This window comes from Lynx canadensis, chromosome A3, assembly GCF_007474595.2.
Source record: "Lynx canadensis isolate LIC74 chromosome A3, mLynCan4.pri.v2, whole genome shotgun sequence".
NCBI classification, from domain to species: Eukaryota; Metazoa; Chordata; class Mammalia; order Carnivora; family Felidae; genus Lynx; species Lynx canadensis.
In genome coordinates this window covers 24,034,172-24,057,234 of record NC_044305.1, presented here as the reverse complement: position 1 = coordinate 24,057,234, position 23,063 = coordinate 24,034,172, and the positions used below count along the sequence as shown (strand labels likewise).

The 23,063-nt window shown below is 41.4% G+C and overlaps 1 protein-coding gene across 8 annotated transcripts in view; it reads right to left on the bottom strand.

Moving 5' to 3' along the window:
* NCOA6 (nuclear receptor coactivator 6) overlaps positions 1–23,063 on the bottom strand; it is a 107,627-nt gene that overhangs the window by 984 nt on the left and 83,580 nt on the right. For 7 of the 8 annotated variants that reach the window (XM_030309738.1, XM_030309741.1, XM_030309743.1 and 4 more), the window contains 4 exons: positions 16,500–19,502; positions 13,645–13,713; positions 10,834–10,870; positions 7,248–7,396 (listed from right to left, as the gene is read on the bottom strand). In XM_030309738.1, the coding sequence (XP_030165598.1) occupies positions 7,248–7,396; positions 10,834–10,870; positions 13,645–13,713; positions 16,500–19,502 (3,258 nt within the window). The remainder of the gene's footprint in view (positions 1–7,247; positions 7,397–10,833; positions 10,871–13,644; positions 13,714–16,499; positions 19,503–23,063) is intronic. The other variant, XM_030309740.1, reaches the window with a different exon arrangement.

Genomic DNA, 23,063 nt, shown 5'->3' with positions numbered 1-23,063 from the left:
GGATCTCTTTTGGAGCCAAGCCATTATTTTGCAGTAAGCAACTCTTTTTGCTGTACTATAATCAAAGTCTCTAAATAGTATGATCACGATCCCTGGTCAAGTGTCTACACACAGGCATAGAAGCAATTCAGAGCAAGCCACAGTCTGCTCTGAGTCCAGGTGAGCCTGCAGGCTTCATGGAAGAGGTGGGACCTGAGTAACTTAAACACAGAGAACAGTGGCATAAAGGGAATAAATGTGTTCCTTTCATTCCTCTTTTAATGTCTTCAATCAACTCAATCTTATTCCATATTTAAACCATGTTTCTCAAAAACTTTTCCACACATAAGTCTTCTACAGCAGAGTACAATGAATAGCTTAAAGCTCTCCAAATGTAAACATTTCTTTAAAATTTTATATTGATCTTAGGAGCGCCTGGGGGGCTCAGTCGGTTAAGTGTCTGACTCTTGATTTCGGCTCAGGTCATGATCTCATGCTTCATGAGATCGAGCCTTGTATCAGGCTTTGTGCTGACAGCATGGGGCCTGCTTGGGATTCTCTCTCTCCTCTACCCCTCCCCCTTGCTGTTTCTCTCAAAATAAACATTTAAGAAAAACAAAATCTTATATTAAATTCACTCTCATTCTTCATGTTGTTCCACAGATCTTTTGGTCTTAATATGAAAACAATGTTTTAAAGGTTTATTATCTTTTTAAAGGTTTATTTTATTTTCATTTTTGAGAGAGAGCACAAGCAGGGGAGGGGCAGAGAGAGAGGGAGATACAGAATCTGAAGTGGGCTGCAGACTCTGGGCTGTCAGTGCAGAGCCCAACGCAGGCTCGAATCCACAAACCGTGAGATCATGACCTGAGCTGAAGTTGGATGCTTAACTGACTGAGCCACCAAGGCGCCCTGAAAACAATGTTTTAAAATTACTTCCCATCAAGGAGAAAAAAATATTTTCTATCTAACACAATAATATGTAAGATGAATCAGTTTTATTGATTTCTGGAAATTAGGATAAATAAATTTTCTTTTTTCTTTTCTTTCTTTTTTTTTTTTTTTTTTTTGAGAGAGAGCAAGTGAGCAGGGGAGGGGCAGAGAGAGAGGGAGTGAAAGAATCCCAAGCAGGCTCCACACTGTCAGGGCAAAGCCTGATGCAGGGCCTGAACCCACAAACTGTGAGATCATGACCTGAGCTGATATCTAGAGTTTGACACTTAACCGACTAAGCCACCCAGGTGCCCCTAGGCTAAAGTTCCTGATGCTACATGTTAGATTCAGTGTTCTAAGAAATTTTTTTTCTCTTTTGTATCATATTTTGAGAGCACAGACTTAAGATGTAGATGCAAAAAGCAAAAATGTTGCTGTTAGCTATAGTAATTGCTAGGAAGTAATAAGGCTCAATGACTTTCTGAGAAGTGGCCTGTGTAATGTTTCAGGGCTTCTGTTGGTGAAAATTCCAGTGTGTATATATCTTCTTGCTGGAAGGTCACTCTGCTTGTGCCATGTGGTACAGTCAGTCTCTCTGATTTACTCCATAGTCTTTTGCTAATCAGAGGACAGTTAATCTGACAGGATGTTGATAATGGTGTTCTTTAATTCCATGAAATAAACTAAGAGTCTCACACCCACCCCAGTTCCCTATAATCAACTCCCAGTCCAGCTTTCAAGTTTCCTTTTCACTGTAGCAAATTTGTCATTTGCAGGAAAAATATACAGGGTTTTGTCTTGATGGGGTGTTCATTCTTAGAAAGATATCTGTTAATTAGGCCAACTTTGGGAGCCTCTCTTTGTTGTGATATGAAAGACTGAGGGATGTGGCTGGGAAGGGGGTGGGGGGATAAGCACCTCAGCCTCTTCCTCCCCCTCCTCCTTCCTTGTTTGTTCCCATCTGTCACTGCTCCAAAGCACCCAATGATCTGGCAGACTGATTCTGCTTCTGAGGATGAATCAGTGAGTGGGACCATGAATCAACAAGTGATTTGTGCTAGAAACTGCAAAAAAAATAATATTTTAGATGCCAGGGTTAGGTGTGGGAAATGGGTGTAGGGTGAACTTTTATACTTCCATGAGGGAAAAAGCTGTATCAACCTGATTTTGAAGTCCTTTATCACCTTTGCTAGATAAATTTAGGCAATCTCGGTCACAGGACAATGTCACTTTTGAAGTCTTTATAAATCTATCTGAAAAGATGAGTTTTCTGTTTTTGTAGTTCAACTTTATACTTCCTCCAAAATGTTACAACTTTTACTACTCCGCTGAACACAATAAGAGAATCTGGAGGTTACCTCTTGAAGGTAAAGGAATTCTAGGGAAGTAATGAAGTGGTTGATGGTACATTCAGAGTGTACATCAAGTCTGTTCCTAAAGGCTGCCTACCTTAACTGACTGTGCATAATCCCACTCCCAAGTCCCATACTCAATACCATACTAGCAAAATAAATATTACATACATTGTTGGAAAATCCAAGTTTTTTAAACCATCAACGATTTTTACAAATTAATGTCTTGAGAGATATAAAAGTAGTCCAAAGACTAAAAGTAACATCATTTATATTAATATTTTAGAACAAAGTATATGGTAAGTAACTGGGTCAATAACAGTCTTTCAGATGGTTGTATATACATCCTTGGAGAACATTTACATTTATAATTTGACATGGGCATTCCCACCCCCCCCCCCCCCACTGGTTGCCTCATTTTGACCTTAAGCAAATTTGGCCAAATCTACAGTACAAGGGTTTATTAAATCTTCTACTATGTGGAGTTTACCTTTACCTTTCAAGGAGTTTTAGAAAATGACCTTGACCTCGCTCACTTCATTATGCTTTTTACTGTACTACTTCTAGCCAAGATTTCTATTTATTTGTAAAGAAAATTCTGGAACTTTCCTTTCAAAATTTTCATGGCTGGTTTCTGAATGATGCTACTACAAGAGTGCAGTTTCAGGCAGTTACTGTTCAGAGTTTTCTCCATATTATGTTCATTTACATTTCCACAATAACATTTTCATTTTAAGAATGTCTGTTTTTTGAGATTGTTGCTTCTCAAGTCACTGGCTGTGGGGAGGGTAGGACTCTCACCCCACTTTGCTATCAGAGGCATCTTAAGGCATTCCAGGAACACCCACAGCTGCTACTGATTATAGGTTGCTCTGAACTTCCTTCATATTAGCATACCTTCCCTGGTTTCAAACTTATGCATTGAACTTTACATTTTTAACTACTAATCTTTTTTCCAATTGAAAGTATAACATAAAAACTATTATTAACAGAAGAGTAAATGAAGAATGACAAGAAAAATGAGAAAAATCATTTCTGTGTTAATAGGCAACACCTCATATCAGGAAGTGGAACTACTCATTTGCATATTTGTAACAACACACCTGATCAAGCGCAATTTTAAAAAGAAGCTCACTAGTTTGTGAGAGCCAATTTTTGTGTCTGTAATTAAAAGTGGGATGGGGGGGGGAACCCAACAATCAAAAACAAAACAATAGGTTAAAGAGTGACCTATTAACCACGTGTGCCTCTCTAGACTTGCCCAGAAATAATCTGTCCCACCTGCTCCAATCTGGCAGTACAGGAGGCCTTGGCCAGCATGAGATAAGCAAACTCTGTTCTCACAGCAGGAGCATAATTAATGTCACTGGTTCTCTGACAATACAAATGTACCAGTATTTCTCATTATACACCACTCATATTTCTCAGCTGATTTCAAGGTTCTCATGAAAAACACAGACCATTTCTGATTCTGTTTGTGCACATATGACCCACATTGTATGAGTGCAAAAAAGGCAAACCTTTTTCTCCCCTCAAAACTTGAAGGAAACCACCATGATATTTTATGATCATTCCCTGGGTATGGGCTCAAATACATCACAAAAAGTTATTTTATGACTTTGGTTCAGAGTTTTGGATACAACATAGCAGCCCAAATAATATGCATATTTATTCTTTAATTTGGATCCAAGAGCTCTAGCACTTAAAACCCAAAACAGCTATAGCACTCATCTTGGGTACAAAAGGTAACTTACCCTAGCAGTTCAGAACTGGGAGCCTGAGGGCTTGAAGCTGATGTAGAGATCTGTACATGACTGATTCCTGGGGTTTGGCCGGAGCTCTCTTTATCTTCTCAGGAGACATCCAGCACCCCTCCATGCAAACTCACAAAGCTTTCAAGTCATTATGGCCTTTCCTAAGCTAGTTGCTAAGCTTCAGAACATGGATGGGGCAGGCATTCCAACATGAATACCATGTTGGAATACATGAATACCACCTTGGGACAACGTCCTTAAGTGTACACGCCTACTCTCCACCCTCTTCTAAAACAGGTTCCAGCTTTCCATCTTTGCTTGGCTGGCAGTTCTCTACAAACTGGCTCTAATTTGGGCATCTCTTCTTAACTGTCCCAGCTGCTCCTTTGATTAATTCTTTCTGGTACACTATAAATGACATCCTTATTATCTTGAGGGTTTGGACTTAGATGAAGTTTCCAAAAATCTGGTGTGTGACATCTCTAAAGGTCAACACTTATTTCCTGCTTTAAAGGTAATTACACACCACATTCTATAGCCTAGAAAACTTCGATCTTTGGGAAAGTGAGGGGCCAAAAGAATACAAAGAATTGAGGGGCACCTGGGTGGCTCAGCTGGTTAAGTGTCTGACTCTTGATTTCAGCTCAGGTCACGATCTCACAGTTCATGGGTTCAGGCCCCGCAATGGGCTCTGTGCTGGCAGCGCAGAGCCTGCTTGGCATTCTTTCTCTCTCTCCCTCTCTCTTTGACCTCCCCTGCACTCTCTCTGTCTCAACCTCTCTAAATAAATACATAAACAAACATTAAATAAAGAATACAAAGAACTGAGGGGAAGCAGATTTTCCCACGGAACTCTAGGAATCTTCCCTTTAGTGTTCTAAGTTTAGTATTCAATATACTGAAAGGAGTGCTTACTTCCAAACAAATCTCTGCCTGGGAGATAATTCCCAGGGAGGAGGAAGAAAAGTGGCTGATTCCATTTCGGCATCAAAGTGGGGATACCTAAGAGGACTCTGCTTGTGGTGTACACAGTATGCCTGGAGAGGAAAAAAGGTTCCTCCCTCTCTGATGGGCTGAGGTAAGGTAACTTCTACACCTCTGCTTTACCTGTATGATCTGTAGACCTGTGGCTTACCCAGGGGCTCTCATGAGGAATCGTGAAATTCTTGCCGAGAAACACAACCTGCCAATAACAGCTGAGTTCTCAGGTCAGTGTCTGTGTTGGCGCACCACAACCTGCCCTCATCTTCAGGTTGGCATCCCAATGGTACTGGACTGCGTCTCAGCAGCCCTGCTGGTATCAGGCACTTGGCCAGGATTCCACCTCTTGCCTAAGCTGAGCTACTCAAGCTCAGCACATTCCCAGAGGGGATGACTCTCCCTCAGATCTGGGCCTTTGCACATGCCGTACTTTTGCCTAGAATATTTCATTCAACTCCCACAGCCTGGATAATGCCTCCTCATTCTTCAGGTCTCAACTTAAACATCATTTTTTCAAAGCCTTCTATGACTAGGCAGAGGAGTAAAGCATCCCAGCAATATGCTCCTACAGTACCATGTAAGTTTGTTATCATAGCATTTAACATTTAACACGCTGTATTAGTCTGTCTTTCTGGCTGGTATATAACTGATATGATGAAGACAGAGACTCTCCCTTTTCACTATTATATCCCCAGAGCCTGGCATGTAGTAAGTACTTAATATATATTTGATAGATGGTTATTAATATAATAGTTACTGATTATATACCTCTTTGTATAAGGCGCTGTACCAGGTACCGAGGATATAGTGGTGAGCAAAACCAGACAAACTCCTGCCCTAACAGGGCATGTATATTAATTATCACATAAATAAATATAAAATTAAAGCTGTGGTATTATGAAGGAGAACATGGGGCTGTGATTCCTCATAGCAGTGTCAAGTGAGCTAAGTACAAAGAGTAGTTTAATGAGGAGAAGGGAGGAAGGAAGAGGGAAAGACACTCCCTGCAGTGGGTGTACACACACACAGGCTTGTGACGAGAGGGCGGCATGTCTGAGTTGCTGAGGGAAGTCAGATGAGGCCAGGAGAGGCTGACAGGGGCCAGACCACATAGAACCTTTCTAATCCATGTTGGCACTTTCAGACTTTAATCCAAATTACAATGTAAATCACCAAAGGGTTTTAAGCTACAGTAGCAATGAAGATGGGGCAAAGGGGATGAATTTGGGCCACTTGAAATAAAATCAGCAGCTTTTGGTAACGAACATGAGAGATGTGAGGATGAGGGAGAGATGCCAAGGAGGACTTGCCCAATGGACAGATGGTGGTGCTATTCCCTGAGGTGGGGAACACTGGCAGATGACCTGATAGTGGGGGTGAAAATCACAAGTCTGGTTTCAGACATGTTGAATTTGAAGACATGCAGTTGTCTAAGATTTTTAGAGGTCTGTACTAGAAATGCAAATTTAGGAGTCATCTGTGAAAAGTTGTAACTAAAAAAGAAGGGCATGAGTGAGATCAATTGGGGAGAGAAGAGTTGAAGAGAAAGGGTGACTCAGGATCAAAGTGTGAGGAAGGGCAACATCTAATAACTGGCTACAGAGATTGAGCAGGAAAAGCCAGAGAGGTAGAGAGAAAACTATGGAGAGCTCTAGGTCACAGAAACCAAGGACATCATGAATTAAAAAAGGAGACAGCAATCAATACAGGAAAGAAAACTGGTAGTAGTGTAAGGTTCTTGACAAGGTCAGAGAAGATGGGATCAAAGAGGCACAAGTGGAGGAACTGGCCTTAGACTTGAGGAGGGACAGCTGCTCTATTATAGTAGGAGCAAAGGAGGATCCTAGTAGATTTAGGTCTTGGTAGTGACAGCTGAAGCAGTTCTATTTTCTCTGTGGAGAGGTGAGAGTCTCTGCTGAGAGAGGGGAGAGAAAGTAGGGGCCAGAGGGGTGGAAAAGAGAGTTGATCACAGAAGGATGGCTGGGCCATATTGAGCACCTATCTGAAGTGGTGATCACGAATCAATCTGCCCTGTTATGTTCTTTTTTTTTTTTTCCCCCAACAGTGCTTGCTGCTCTGTGCACATACACAGAAAACACACAGGTAAATGAACTAACAAACAAAGGAGGGACAGACAGTAGAAGTCAAAGTAACAGAAGCATAGATAAAAGACAAAGTCCTCTGCTGTGGTGATAAAGACCCCATTCTTCTATCTGACCCACAAAAGCACCCACACTGCACTGCTAACCTTTAGTAGAGCTGGAGGCTGAAGCAGGCCGAGAGGATCGCTTGCGATGTCCATTTTCCACGCTTTCAGAAGCCACAGTTGGCTCTTCAGTTCGGGAGTTTCTTCGGCTTGGGGTTTTGGACTTTTCAATGATCTCTTTGGGCTCACTGCTGACAGAGGGAAGCACAAAGTTTCCAAGAAGGAGAGGGAATCAAGTCACACACAAAAAAGGGCTCTTCAGATAGAGCTTCATTTGTGAGGCAGGAGATTAAGAACTATACAGTCATTCTGAAGAGAAAATATTCCACTCTGGGACAATAAACAAAATACCTTCTATATTACTCACAATTTAAAAGTTGAGTCTAGCTTGTTACAGTAGTAAAATAAAATACTAAAAAGCATATTGCTGGTGAAATTGTGGAAAAACAGGTAAAAGAAATTAAGAACTTGGAATAAAAATTCCGAAACTTCCTCACCCTTTTCTTAAAATAACAATATTCCTTTTCAAAAGTTAATAGTATCTGAAATTTAGGAAATTACTAATATGTACTGGTATTTTCTATGAGCCTGTATAATCAGATAATGGCCTAAGTCACATTATAGAATACACATGAGAATGTATTCAGAGTATATATACTGCTGGGTATACTGATTACCCCTACCTCAATCCCCTTTTTTTAGTTTGCAAAGATTTAAAATTGGTAATATCCAGTACTACTGAGGGTATGAGGACAGAAACTCCTGATCAGAGTGTAAATTATGTAACCCAACAGTTATCAATAGGGGGCATTTTGGCCTCCCAGGAGACATTTAGCAATTTAAAAATGTCTGGAGACATTTCTGATTGTTAAGATGACTGCCGTGACTAAGTGGGGGATGCTACAGGCATCTTCTGGGCAGAGGCCAGGCATGCCACTAAATATTCTATAATGCATGAGACAGCTCTTCCCCCCCAACCCCAACAAAGAATTATCTGATCCAAGCTGTCAATAACGCTGAGGCTGAGAAACCCTGGTGTAATCCTCTGGCTCAGCAATTCCATTTCTAGGTGGCTAAGGAAACAAATCTTTTTACAGAGCTGTAATTACACACAGGATGTCAAAGCATTATATAAGTACTAATAAAGACAGAAGACCTAAATGCTTTACAACAGATTTTAAAACTAAAACATGGCACATTCACATTCAGTCATGAAAAATCATGTTGTAGAAAGCTATTTAATGATAAAAACTGTTCATGACACATTACTGTGGGAAAAAAGTTACCAATGTTATGAATAGTATAATCCTATTTTTGTCATAATACATGTTGAGCATATATATGTAACTACATACGAATGAATGGGTGTGAAATACACGTGTGTATAATGCTTATATATATATCACTATATATTATATAAAAATATTATAGTGTTTATATATAAAATATTCCCTATCTGTATACACACTCTGAAGAGAAGTAGAAAATGAACTAAAACATACATAGTGAATATTGTTTGAGTCGTAGGAATACTGGTTTATTGGTAATTTCTTCTTTAAAAAAATTTTAAAGTTTATTATTTATTTTTGAGAGAGACAGAGTGAGAGTGGGAGAGGGGCAGAGAGAGTGGGAGACACAGAATCCAAACAGGCTCCAGGCTCTGAGTTGTCAGCACAGAGCCTGACATAGGGCTTGAACTTTCAAACTGCAAGATCATAACCTGAGCTGAAGTCGGACACTTAACTGACTGAGCCACCCACGCGCTCTGGTAATTTTCTTCTTTTTAATTCTCTGATCTGAATTTCAAATTTTCTTTAATAAACTTTTTACTACTTGCATGATTCAAAAAAAATGCATGTCAAAATCATTAGGGAAAAAACGCTGATTAAACTTGCTTGTAAGGCATGGAACTTAAACAAACGTAATGCAACAAAACAAGCTGGTTAAAGGGATGTCTCTTCTGGGAAGTCTTCCTTGACCCTTACTCCCCAAGTAAAGCTGTCTCTTCTTTTTGGGTTCACAGTCTGTATCTGGCATTCAAGAGCACCCATCAGGTTGTACAGCATATTTTATTTTAATATCTTCTGCCTTCCACTAGATCAGGAGCTCCTTAGAGGCATGAACCATGGCCTATGAACTCCCTCTACCCCTCCATTGTTCATTCCTGCCATAGGACCCTTCACTGGTGGTACGATAGCTGGGAATTTGGCCATACTGTTCACCATCTTGCTTTATATCTAACAACTGCCCCATGAACCAAGTCAAGTGAAGAAGAGGCAAGGCCAGAGCTGGGGTAGAACTGTAAGTCAGGGGTATTCACACATCCTTTTAGAGATGGTAAAGGATGGCTTTCTGGCTAGGAGCCCCGAAAATGGTCAAAGTCTCTGAGGAAGAAAGATTCCTAACAGAGGTGCCTCTTTCTCCTGGCAAAACAAAAGCCACAGAAGTACTGTCCTGCTGTTCATATGGTTAGTACTCAGCTCTGGAAACAAATACCCTTTTTTGATCTGGTTATCTTCTTTGTGTAGCCACACAGCTGGAGTATGCTTGGTAAAGGCAAATGAATTCAAATATTAGCCAATTCAAATAAAAACAGGGAGAAATATGTAGTAGGAATGCCAATGAATCTGTGAGGCAGAAGAACAGGGGTCAAGTCTTACCTATATACTTATTGGGCATGATATTTAACTTCCTCTATGCTTCAGGTTCTTGATCTATAATCCCCATTTTGTCTGCTACAATACCTAAGTGTGAGGGTTCCGGAATCAGGGCACCTGAGTTTGGATACCAGTTGCACCATTTACTAAATCTGTGGCCTTGGGCAATTTAGTTGACTTCTCTGAGCTTCAGGTTCCTTACCGGTAAGACAGAATTTACTTTCCTAATAGATACTGTGAAAATTCAATGAGATGATACACTTAAGGGGCTTGCAACCCAGTGCATAGCATGAGATGCATTCAGATAGATGTTGGTTATTATGACCACCTCAAAGGGTGGATAGGATTAAATGAGAAAATGATTGTGAAGGTGTTTTATAAACTAAGTTGTACAAATATGATAAATTCTCTAAAATGTTATCCAATGCATTACTAGATTAAAAAAGGAATTACTTTTGGAACTATTCCTCCTCCTTTCCATGGAGTTAGTGAAGCCACAGGTGTATTTCATTTTATTAGGTTATGTGGGGCTTTGTAGTATAACAGGAAAAGCATGAATTTTGGGGTTCAGACCCTGTCTGGCTTTCTCTCTTATGCCTGGAGGATCAAACAGCTATGCTTTAGAAGGTGTTGCAAGGACTATTATTAATGACAATATAACAACAGTTCTTACATACTGAACTTACTATTTACTCACTATGGTGAGTGCTGAACATGTTATCTCATTCAATTTTCAAAACAACCAAAAAAGGTAGAAACTTGGCCACCAAGCTTTGTTAAGGGAAATGTTACCTCTCAGGGGTTAGGACTCATGACAGCTCCCCTGTTTTAGCAGGGAAAACAGACTGGCACAATGAGTCGAGGAAAAAGGACAAGGTGAAGAGAGGTTTAAAGGATGAGAAAGCCGATACCCTTCCCTTCAAAGAGGCTTACGCCGTTTTCACGCTGAGTCTGCAGAATGATCATCTTACCTTTGTCCAGAGACCATGGCAGCATTTGCCTCGAGTTCTGTGAAAAATACAAAGGACAGAAATGAGATGTGGGAGCTTCTGGTGTCTATGTCCACTGGGAGAAGGGAGGTGTCTCAGAATTCTAAATGCCCTATTTAGGCTAACATGTCTTCATGCCCAGCAGGATCCTCACCCTACATGGTATGGAGACAGAGTTGGCAGGGACACAACTCAGTAGTCTGGGGCATAAGACACTTACTTGGTCTATTTTTATTTCTACTCCACACTGTGAAATAATCCTGTTTGGATCAATAGAACTAAATTCACACTACCTGGTTCATATTTCACCCAACTATAACTAGATTAGTAAAATAAGCCTCTTCCTCTCCTGTAGAAGAGATTGGTTTCTTTCTTAAAATATCCCTAACCTCTTCATACTTGTTTTTAAAGGCAGTAATCTTAAAATATGTCTTAAATATATATTAAGGATGCATTCTCCTCCAAAGGACTTCCTCACTGAGTTACAGAGTGCAGACTGCTTTGCTTTGAGATAATGCCTACAGACTCCATTACATTCCTCTCTTCCTCAAACTCCCCACAATACCCTCTAAGAAAGGAAAATCTCAGTAATTTGTCTAGCAGGGTTTTGCTTAAATGAATATTCTATGGGTTTACCAGGCACTTCTTTCTCAGCATCAGCAGAAAAACATCACTTTTAGAGTTTCATCTTTCCAGAAGACTTTCCTAATGCACCAGACAGCAGTGATCTCTCCTGCTTCTGGCCTCCCACAGCTCTGTACCTGTTCCTGCCTCCCCTTATAGAGAATTCAGCACAGCAGATTCAGTGTACATGCCTCATCTACCCCAGAGATTACACTTTAACTTCCTTGAAGGCAGTGAAATCAGAGTGCATAGGTTAGACTTCTGACGCCATTGATTAGCCATGTAACCCTGTGCTTGACTCTCTGTGCTCAATGTCTCATCTGAAAAATGGGGACAACCACTTTACTCACCTCAAAATTAAGATTAAATGGAACAATACATATAAAAACTCAGTACAGCACCTGGCTCTTAGTAAGAACTCAAAATTAGCTGTTGTTATTGTTAGGATACTCATGTCAATGCAGCCTTCATGCTGGAATCCCTTGCATCCCTCTGCCTTCAATGCAAGATGAGGGAATCCTTGCTTCTCATTTGCTACTTAGCTCCCAACATCTAACCCATAAAACCTGGAAACCCTCCACTTGAAATAGATACCAGCTCACTGGGTCTCTGTTGCCTGCACACAAACTCAGGTAATGTGTGCTCAAAAATGAAAACAGCTCAAAAGAGGCTGATTACCAAAAAATTTTATTAGTTTGCTCATGTGAAACAAAACTCAGTGCTTTTGAGAACTTTAACGCTATTACAGCTAATTCACATTAGTAGAGATCAAAGGAATCTGGTGAGGCAATTAGTGACTATGAGGGTATTTTAAGCAGATTCATTTAAGTCACACTTTTAAAAGCAATAGGATTCTTTGGCCAATTATTTTGAGGAAGATGTACGATATAGTAAAGCACATTTTTCTGGAGTAAAGAATTGGGGCAGAAAATGTAATTCCCTTCCTCTTTTAGTTGCTCCTTTTCTCGCCAAAAATGAACATTACCATCTAATACCTTCTGTGAATGATTTGCTCCACTCCTATCCTTGTCAGGTGCCTAGCACAATGTCATGCATCATGTGCGTAGTTGGTAGCAAAGGAAGAATCTGAATGGCTGAAATGCTTTTTGCTCAACCATTCTTTTCAGAAGCCTGATTTTACCCAGAGTGTGCAATAGAACATAACATAGCACATAGCACCTGAAGCAGCTTTTAAAATAAACACAAGTTAGGGTGCCTGGTTGGCTCAGTTGGTGGAGCATGTGACTCTTAATCTTGGGGTCATGGGTTCAAACCCCACTGTGGGTGTAACAATTACTTAAAAATAAAATCTTTAAAAAAATCACAAGTTATAGCTTAATTTCACTGATTTAGGCCCACAAAGCTAAACATGGTAATACTGTTTTTTCCTTACAAATTTTTTCAGGTGTGAACTGGACTGTAAATGAGATTCTAACCTCTGAGTGAAAAGTGTCATACTTTTTTTTTGGTATCTCTAAATATGTTCAGTGACAAAGGGCCAGGCCAAGATTAAACTGTAACACACTTACACTATTTATCTATGAAGGCAGTACTGTTATTGCCATCAAGATCCTCACGCATTCTGAGCTGACCCACCATTCCACAGCAATTATCTGTCAGATTACCATGGACTCCACCTTCCAGAAACACCATCCTTCATGCCATTTGCAATTTCTTGGTCATGGGAAACATAATGCCATCCAGAGAGGACTGAAATGACTGACTCCCAGGAAAAGTGGCTACCTCACTGTAGCAGAGGTTCTCAGAACAAGCCTCCACTCCTGTCATGAATATGCAATTACTGAGTGTAGGAACGCTTGCCACCCTAGCAAGTTACCATGGGCCAGTCAGCTGCCAGCTATGAGTGCCAGGGTCATGCAACAGGGCAAACAGTCCAATGGAAACCATCCACAGCTAGGTGGCAGACAATGGGCACCGCAACACCCTTCTTGGGTTCCCTGGCTGACACCAGGAATGCATAAGACAGCAAGCCAGTCGGGGGGAAAAGAACCCTAACAGTCCTGCACAAACCCTGCCACTCATCTGAGGTCTGCTCTGAAGCCAGCAGGTGAGAGAGTTTCAGTCACTTCCTGGCACCCTGAGGACAGCAGCAGTTCCTTCACATATAATCCATTCCACTCAGAGAAGTTTTTCCAAAGCATGCCTTACCTGGTCTGGCACCAGGCCCCTGTGGTGTTGTGGCTGGAGTTTCCTTTGCAACTAAACTCGGTGAAGGGGCTAAGGCAAGGAAAAAAAAATACAGGCCTTTTACTTTCTTTTCTCAACAAAACCGAAGGCATTGACTGACTCAAGGGCTAAGTAACTGCTGAAATACATATACGCTTAGAGGGCAGTACTTGAAACTGGCCTTGAAAGGACATTTCAAAACTTAACCCCCAAAACACACCTTAGTAGGCAAACTGAACCACTTGCAGAGAACAACGATACCATTTACCTCAGCATTTAAAAAATTTCTCATTCCTCTAAAGACTACACCCCTTGAGACTTGAATCTTAAAATTCATTTTGTACTTTTGTATAGCACCTGGCAAGAGTGATGGTCATCGAGCAGATATTCAATTCATACTTGATGAATACATTATTTGATGTTATTTACTTATATAACAAACAGTTACCAAGAACTTCCTAGGGGCAAGGCGCTGTTCCAGGCACCGTTAGAGACTAATTTTTCTTTTTGTTCAGTCCAGTATCAAAGATAAGATACACAAATGTGGTACTCTGGAGTCCACTGGGATGTTATATGAAAAAGATTCATAAGGTAGAAAGTGCTATGGGAATTGAAAGAAAAGGAGATCAATTCTAGACTGAGAAAACTGATGGTACATTAGAGGGAGAAACATCAGAATTAGGCTTCGGAGGACAGAGACTACTTAGGTCCCTGAAGAGGAATGGAACAGGATACACAATGTACTCTAGAATGGAAGCTTATTGGATCATACAATAAAGATTAAGGGCATAGATATGCCACAGTCACTCAAGGATTACGTCCTCCTATCTTGACATTTCAGTCTAACATCCTAGATAAACTTAGTAACAATGTTTTATCCTCTTGTGGAAATTGTGAATTTTGTATATTTCTCTCCCTGCTTAGTCAATAATGCCTTTGTGTTAAGAATTTTTTTTGGATGTTTATCTGATAAAGCCTAAAACTGTATCTTAAATCCTACTTTTAACTCCAGTATTGATCTCTCACATTTTCAAGATAAAAACCTAGAAGAATGGAAACAATCTTAAAATTGAGGTTTTTTTAAACTGCAGGTTCATCTTCCCAAAGCTTATATATTTCTCTAGTATTATATATGACCCATATAAAAATATTCCCTAATCACTTCATCATTATTCTCTTGGTATGTGTGTGCAGTGGGGGGGGGTGGGGTGGGGGGGGTGGGCAGATCCCTCCAGAAGTACAACAGAAACACTTAATAGCAGAAAATATATTTAACTCACACCAGGTTTCTTTTTCATTCTTAGGAGTCATCTACATTCACAGAATTTGAACCAGAAACTTAGGGCACCCAGCCCTGTGAAGTCTCTGTCTCCTGCAACGGCAATGAACTCCTTAAGGGTCTTTATCTCTCCGTGTCTCTAGCATTGAAGAGGGAGAGGGGGAATTAACCTTTCTAAAGCTCTGTGTGAGGCAGTGTACTGGCCACATTATGCTGTCTTCTCCTTTTATCTTTGTATATTTTGGGAGGTAGAAATTACAAACTCTGTTTTACAGGTGAAGTACATGGCTTATAAGACGTTAAGGAATTTATCCAACTGTGATTGGTAACCAGTGGAACTAGAATTTGAACTCTGATCATAACCTGAAGCTTGTGTTCTTTCTGACCCTCCTCCTAGGTGCTTACCACTCAAAACATTTTAGCTTGCATTCAACGAGAAAAGCACTGTTAGCTGCCCTAGGATATAGCAAAGGTCCTTCTCAGCTTTGGCATTGTGTGATTGACTCCACTTGGGGAAAATAGAGCTTCTGCATCACTTAGGTCTCACAGGAGAGACATGTGTGTGTGCGTGTGTGTGGGGGTGGGGTGGGGTGTGGCGGGGTGTGAAGGGGGGAGGGGAGGCATAAGGATACCTACGCTCCCATCATTTGTCCATCTTAACAGTACATAGGAAATAATTTGAACTAGATATACATGAATTGGAATGGTCTAATTTATGAAAAACTGTGTCAAAGAGAAATCAGTAATAATTTTTTTCCATTTATTCATTACTATATTCTGTGCTAAGCACATTATATGCATTATCTCAGTGAACTCTTAGAACTACTGTTGTTCCCTTGTTACAAAAGGAAGAAACTCAAGTTTGGAGTAGTTGAGCAACTTACTTAAACCCATAGAGCTGGTAAATGGTGGCACTGTGATACTAACTCAAGCCTATCTGTCTCTCAACCACTTTGCTTCTCCTGTGTCTACTGTCATGAAACTTAGTTTTCTGAAAAGTTCTCCTCTGGAGTAGACAGTCAGAAAGGAATAGTCTCTGGGATAGAGTATAATGAGGAAGGGGCTATGAGAACCCTGCTCTGAAACTGTCAAGAGCAAGTCATTATCATGGTAAGGAGAGCTTGCAGAAACTTCTATTCACCTTTAAGAGACAATGTTAAACTGAAGGTTCACAGTATCAACTTTGAACAAATATTGAACTCTGAGTTTCAATCTTCTCACTCACGGAATCGGACTTGGGTTAAGGGCTCCCTGACATGGTTGGTATGAAGATAACGTGAGATAACAGGTAAAGATGTTTCCTTGTAAAATGAAAAGCTTTATATAAATGAAAGGTCTGCCATTATTTTAGGAGCTGAGAGAGAACCTATTAATGAATGTAAACTTAACATGGGTTTTCAAGTATATTTCCCAATGTACTTCTAATAAATGAAACTACCACTATTGCCATTTAGCCCACTCTTCTTCAACCAAGTAGAAGAGAAGTCATGCTTTCTTTTGTGGGATAGGTCATCAAAAAATTGACACGAGGAGATGATGCCAGGCCCCGAGTACATACCTATGCTGGGTAGAAGCTCTGGATGAGATCCCACCTTCTCCTCCACTAGGCCACCCGCAAGTGGCTCAGATGCTATGCCAACATGATTGTTTTTTGTGGCCGGCGCCGCAGAGATGAGCTCAGAGGGTACCAGAGTGGTTACTATCGAGCGTACACTGGTGGGGAGAGTACTGCCAGGTAAGCTGGGTCCTGCTGAGGTGGAGCCCGGGCCCACGGGGCTAGAGGTCATTTTTATCAGAGTGGGTGCTGGGGGTGTTGGGGTTTTACTGTCCAGCTCTGTGGATAACTGCTCTGTTCCCATGAGCCCTGGAGTTGTGGTCTCTAGCCCTTGGCCTTCAGTCTCTCCATCTGCACCATATTGCTCTTCCCCTTTCTCAAGAGAGCCTGTAACTTTCTTACATGCCTTGGTCAGCAAAATCTGGCCGATTTTGTCCACTTTTCCTTTGCCCTTACTAGATGAGACTGGGCTTCGCCGGTTGACAGAGGAGCCTGGACTATTGGTCAAAAGGGGAGAAACAATTGTGGTTGACTGTGAAGAGGGAAGAGTGCTCTGATCTGCTGAGGTGCTCACCTGAGGACTAGCCTCATCTGGATTCATTTCTTTCACTTGCTGGACAGGGGGATGAGGAGGGACAACTGGAGAAGTTGTACATGGGGGGGAAGGAAGCTGAACAGGGGTGGCTCGTGAGTTAAGGACCAAGGGTCGACCAGTCTGTATATTTGGAGCAGTACTACTGGAGGGGGCACTAGGTGGTACAGGAGCAGAAGAAAATTTTATGTTCTGAGGTATGTGTAAAGGGCCAACAACTGCAACGGAGGGAGGCATCAAGCCAGAGTTGGTTGTCAGTGGGGCTGCAGGAATTGTGCTTGGCTGTGATCCTTTCATAACCTGAATTATTGAGGATGAATTGATAAACACAGGTGTAATGAACTGAGGCCGGGCATTAGACTGAGCAGCTGACTGTCCCTCAGAAACCATAACCTTGCTACCCACATTGGGCATTGTGACGACTGTTGACATCAATGCAGACTGCAGGTGAGTCGGCAGAGCTGCTGATGTATTAGCTGAAGTCGTGATAGGATTGGAAGTAACGAAAACAGTTATCTGATTTGGGGGCAAGGGAGTAGAGATGGAGGAAGAGCTGACAGGTCTTGACATTACTGGAGGGATGCTTGGTGCAACATTAGAACTGACCTCACTCAATTCTGGATGCACAAGGGTTGAACACGGCTCATTAGTGTGAGGTAAATTTAGGGAATTAGAGGGTTCTTTAGAAGAAGACGGATCCTGCAGTGTGGGAATGACAGATGCTTTTTTCAGGTCCTCCCCAGAAACTACTGGAGGCGTTACTTCCAGATCTGTAAGCCCAGGGGGTTTAATGGTCACATTAGGAGCTCCAGAGTTATCAAGAAGTTGACTTAACGATGTGGGTGCTTCCCTCATAGCAGGAGACACCAAATTTTTGTTCTCTTCAACACCGGGAAGTTTGTTAGGATCCAAAGATTGCCCGTCCTTTTTAGACTGATCTTCAGAAACAACCATTTTAACTTCTTGGGCAGGGAGGGCTTTGAGCTCAATGTTTACCTGCTCCTTCCTACCCTGGGAATTCTGGCAATCGCTGTCCTGAGGCACATTCAAGCTCTCCTTGTTATCCTCCAGAACACCTCCCACTGCAGCCACAGGCATAGTAGGATTCTGAGGATTCAGCCCGCTGTTGTTAGGGAAGCTCCCAGGTACAGGGGGATTGGCCAAAGGAGTGGGACTGACCAATACATTTCTTGGCAACTCCACATTCTGCAACAGAGCTGTGTTTGTTTGAGAGGCTAGAGTAAGTTTAGGGGTTTTTGAATTTTGCCTCCCAGGACTTGGGGTAGTTTTCCTACTGGACCCAGGACTAGACCTGCGACTGTTGCTCGGACTAGCCCGTTTTGTTGCTCCAGAATTAGACTGCTTTCCAGAATTCACCACCACAGAATCTAATTTGTGAGTTTGTGGGGCAGCAAAATTGGAAGGATTATTCATGGTAAGATTCGAAGGTGCTTGCCCAATGGCCTTTAAAGTTGTTGGATTTAGGCCCTGCTGATCAAAGCCCCTGTTTAAATTTGGCCTAGGAGGTAAAGGAATATTAATCTGTGGTGGGAAGAGTCCTGCAATGGAGGCATTGAGTCTTTCTGGAGACAGACTGATTTCTGAAGGTTCTGTGCTAGGAGGGCGATTGTTGGGTGTCTGAGGATAGTAGGGTCTGGGGCTGGCTCTGTTCGGTGTTTTAGGCCTAGATGTTTGGGTTGGAGCAGCCACATTTGGAAAATGGTGGCCATGAGAGCTGGGCAGGGAATTTACAGGGGGTTGCTGGGGAGTTGCACCTTGAGTTGCAGAAAGGGGTGATGGTCCAGGTTTTGGCCCTGTCATCATTAACTGATTCTGGGAAACTACTAAATGTGAAGGCATGTTATTTGGGCCTCCTGAGACAGATGGTACTTCACTGCCACTTGCTTCAGGGAGCGAGGACATTTCTCCCAGTGGTGAGCTAGAAGGATTCTGGGAGTTCTCCTGGTATACCATTTTCCTTGAATTGCTTCCCAAAGGAGTATTCACAGGTATTGGCATTCTTTGCTTATCAGGTGATGGTGGCACGGAAGCAGGTCCTTGCAAACTGACCATAACAGGCACGCTGCCGCTCTGTTGCATGGGCATTCTCTGGGAGTCTGGGTTCAGGGGGCCCCGTGGGGGGTGGACACTTTGGGAGACCGGAAGCCTAACTGATTTGGGGTCCTGCTGCATCATGAGCATCATCATCATTTGTTGTTGTTGTTGTTGCTGCTGCTGCTGCTGCTGCTGCTGCTGCGACTGTGGCTGACTGGGAGGTGGTGGCTGCTGCTGTGGTGGCGGCAGTTGTGGCTGCGGCTGCTGCTGTGGTGGCTGTGGCGGGGGTGCCACATGCTGCATGAGCTGAGGAGGCATCTGCTGAAGTGGCCTCTGTTCAACTGGTTGAGAAGGATAACCTAAAACAAGCCCCCAAAATCAGGGAAGTTAGATTTTCGGCAGGAAAAGCAACTTTTAGAGTATAGCCAAGCAATACTCATCTAGGTGGCCCAGACAGTGCACAAACAGCTTAGGCATGCCCACTGCCAGGGGGGCAGGAGCAGCTCCTCATTATCCGACATAAGCAAAGGGGCACACAGCTTAAGGAAGCAAAAAGCAAAGCATCAAGAACCTGGAGCTCCTTAGTCTTCAAGGTCTGAATGAGGCACTATTGTACTAAGACTGTAATAGACAGACACTCTGTGCTATGCAATGAAAGTGGCTGAGTCTATCCCAGCCAAACATTCAGGTGAAATGAGAAAAATTCCCATCAATAGCAAGTAGCTGACCACTGGGGTCTCATGTGGGAATAATAAATATTTCACTGTACTTGTGAATGAAGTAAGGCATTTAGGACTCACTTTTTCTGTTATCAAGATTAATTTTTTAAGGTGTGATTTTGTGAAAACAACAGCATCAAAGATAGGCTTTTTATTCTTTCAACAGAAGCAAATATACAATTCTAGGATTCAATGCCTTAAGAGGGATTTAAAATGACGCCAATCCACTGGCTCCATACATCATGCTGCATCCTTCAGGCTCAATCCTTTGGGGAACCCAAATGAACTAAACTGTCCCTCTGATGTAGTTCAATTTAATAAAGAGCAGGAGCTAACAGAAGCTGATATACACATTGAAAATAAATTGAGGATACTGAAGATTTTTTTATGGATATTAATTTCCATTTACTTTCTTACATGTTAAAACTCAATTTGGAGAAATATTTTCTATGAATCCACAAAGGAAGAATAATAAGCCAGAAACATTGCCCTCAGGAATAAAAAATAATTTTGGGAAAAGAACTGAGGGTCAATGCCTTATAGATTTTCAGAAGGCAACAGTTCAAATGATTCCTTCTTTTGTGAAGCTTTTACTTGACATTTTAGAACCAGAGCTTTACACAATCAGCAGAAAGGAAAAATCATTAACCAAGAATAAAGGTAGTTCCATGGGAAAAAGTGGGGATATAGCTGGGATACAATTTCACAAACTAGATTTATTCCATTGTTGCATAAAAATGCATAAGGGAAGTTTTAAGAAGGCGCAGGAATAAAAACAGTTGGCTCTGGCAGTTGGCAGAAATGATGGTTCATGATTTTCACAGAGGAGCTACCAAATGCTGCTGATCCACAGGGTCAGACCCTGTGGTCAACCCTAATTAATGTCTTCTGGCCAAAGATTACCATGGCACCAATGAGTACAATGTACAGAATTCAGTTTTAGAGATTTTTTTAAAAATCCTTTTCTATTTCAGGCCCAAGTCACTTCTTTACAATTATAGAGCCAACAATAATATGGCACTTCTACAGGTTTAACTCAGGTTCCCATATTAAGAAAATTGTCATTTCTGTAGAAGCCCACAGTTGTTGGGCTATGTCACAAATGTCTTTTATCTTTAAATCAGCCCACCAGGTAGCACAATAAATACCAAAGACAGCAGAGCAGATAATACAGCAACTTTTCAAAAGTTACAGCTGAGGGCATGGCTGCTATAAAGGTTCCAGAAGCTGGAGGCAGCAGTCCAAAGGGCACTAACGTTAAGAAGACAGATTAGGGTTGCCGTCACATAATGGTAGAGAATGAAAGCCAGAACACACATAGTGTCTATAACATAACCCAAACCCATATTTATTAATCAAGGGTTGCAACTCATATGCCTTTAGGCACCAGGCCAGTAGTGAAGAACAGAAGTGGTCTGGTATAAGACAGTAGTAGTCCTGTGGACAGAGCCAAACTGCAGAATGAATGTTCTATCTAAAGGCATCTAAATTCAGGTTTTTATCTGGTTTAAGACACTGCATGATAGTTCAAACACATGATAGGCCAAATTCATCCTGTAGGTTCCTACTTTTTAAACTCTAGAAAGGAAGCAATGATGTGTGCAAGGACCTCTGGGATTCATATAGGAATTCACATGTGTTTGAGGGAAGAAGGTATCTTCCTATTCATAATGTCATCTAGATATACCTGCCAAGACTGGTGACCTCCCTGCCTCAATTGCTGCAACTCACTGACTGGAATTGTGGTGTTCCCAAACAATTTGTAATAAATAGCATGTAGTATTGACATCATGGTGTATTTACTTTTTTTTTTTTTTGGTTCACTTTTAAAATACATAAATTAAGGGCGGATTACGGTATATACCCAAAATAACGTCACTCTCACACGTCAAAAAGGAGGAATAACTAGTGAGGAAGAAACAAAACATAATCCTTTGTACACACAGGGAAGAGTGACCTAAGTATGACAGGCTTGGGTGTCTTCGACTGGGTCACAGGGGAATAAGGTTACAAATCACTGCTCAGGCCAAGAGTAACAAGTATAGAGATATTGTGGCAGCTGGCCTTAGTTCTTCTATAACACCTAGGTTGGAATAAATGAATTTTAGGAAGTTTTTTTCTTTTCAACATTTAGAGGATAATATTATTTTATAGCCAAAAAGGGGTACAACACAGGGGGCTTCACCAATAGTGATCTTATTTATTATTCAGCTGGGTGGTAGGTACATGAGCGTCTCTTTTATTACTCTTATATAGTGTTTATGTTTAAAGATTCATAATAAAAACTCTATTAAAAAATTTTATTGTAGGGGCGCCTGGGTGGCGCAGTCGGTTGAGCGTCCGACTTCAGCCAGGTCACGATCTCGCGGTCCATGAGTTCGAGCCCCGCGTCAGGCTCTGGGCTGATGGCTCAGAGCCTGGAGCCTGTTTCCGATTCTGTGTCTCTCTCTCTCTCTGCCCCTCCCCCGTTCATGCTCTGTCTCTCTCTGTCCCAAAAAAAAATTAATAAACGTTGAAAAAAAAAATTAAAAAAAAAATTTTATTGTAAACCCTATTCATTGTTTCGAGAAAACCCAATAGGAAAGGCTGCAGGAAAGGCAGGCAAGCAGGATTCGAGTGAAAACATCTTTCCATTTAATCTTACTCCATTTGGATGCCAACTAGAATCTTGATACTGACAAGAATAAAGAAGCACTTGACATTTCAGTCTGATTTTATGAGGACTTAATATCAAGAAGGCTAATCTGAGCAGTATCTATACACAGTTGACCCTTGAACAATGTAGGAGTTAGGAGTACCAACCCCCTGTGCAGTTGAGAATCCATGTATGACTTCTGACTCCTCCAAAACTTAAGTACTAATAACCTACCTGTGAACTGGAAGCCTTACATAACATAAACAGTTGATTAACACACATTCTGGGTTATATGTATTATATACTGTATTCTTACAGTAAAGTAAGCTAGAGAAAAGAAAACACTATTAAGAATCATAAGAGAGCACATTTATACTACTGTATTTACTGAAAAAACTTGCATATAAGTAGATAATGCAGTTCAAACCCATGTTGTTGAAGGGTCAACTGTATACACTACATATACATATGCCTTCAGAAGTCATATTTGAAATTTTTACTTACTATCAAGGCAAAGTTTCCAAATATTAGACACATTTAATTGCTAAAGAAGCCTAGTTAGGAGA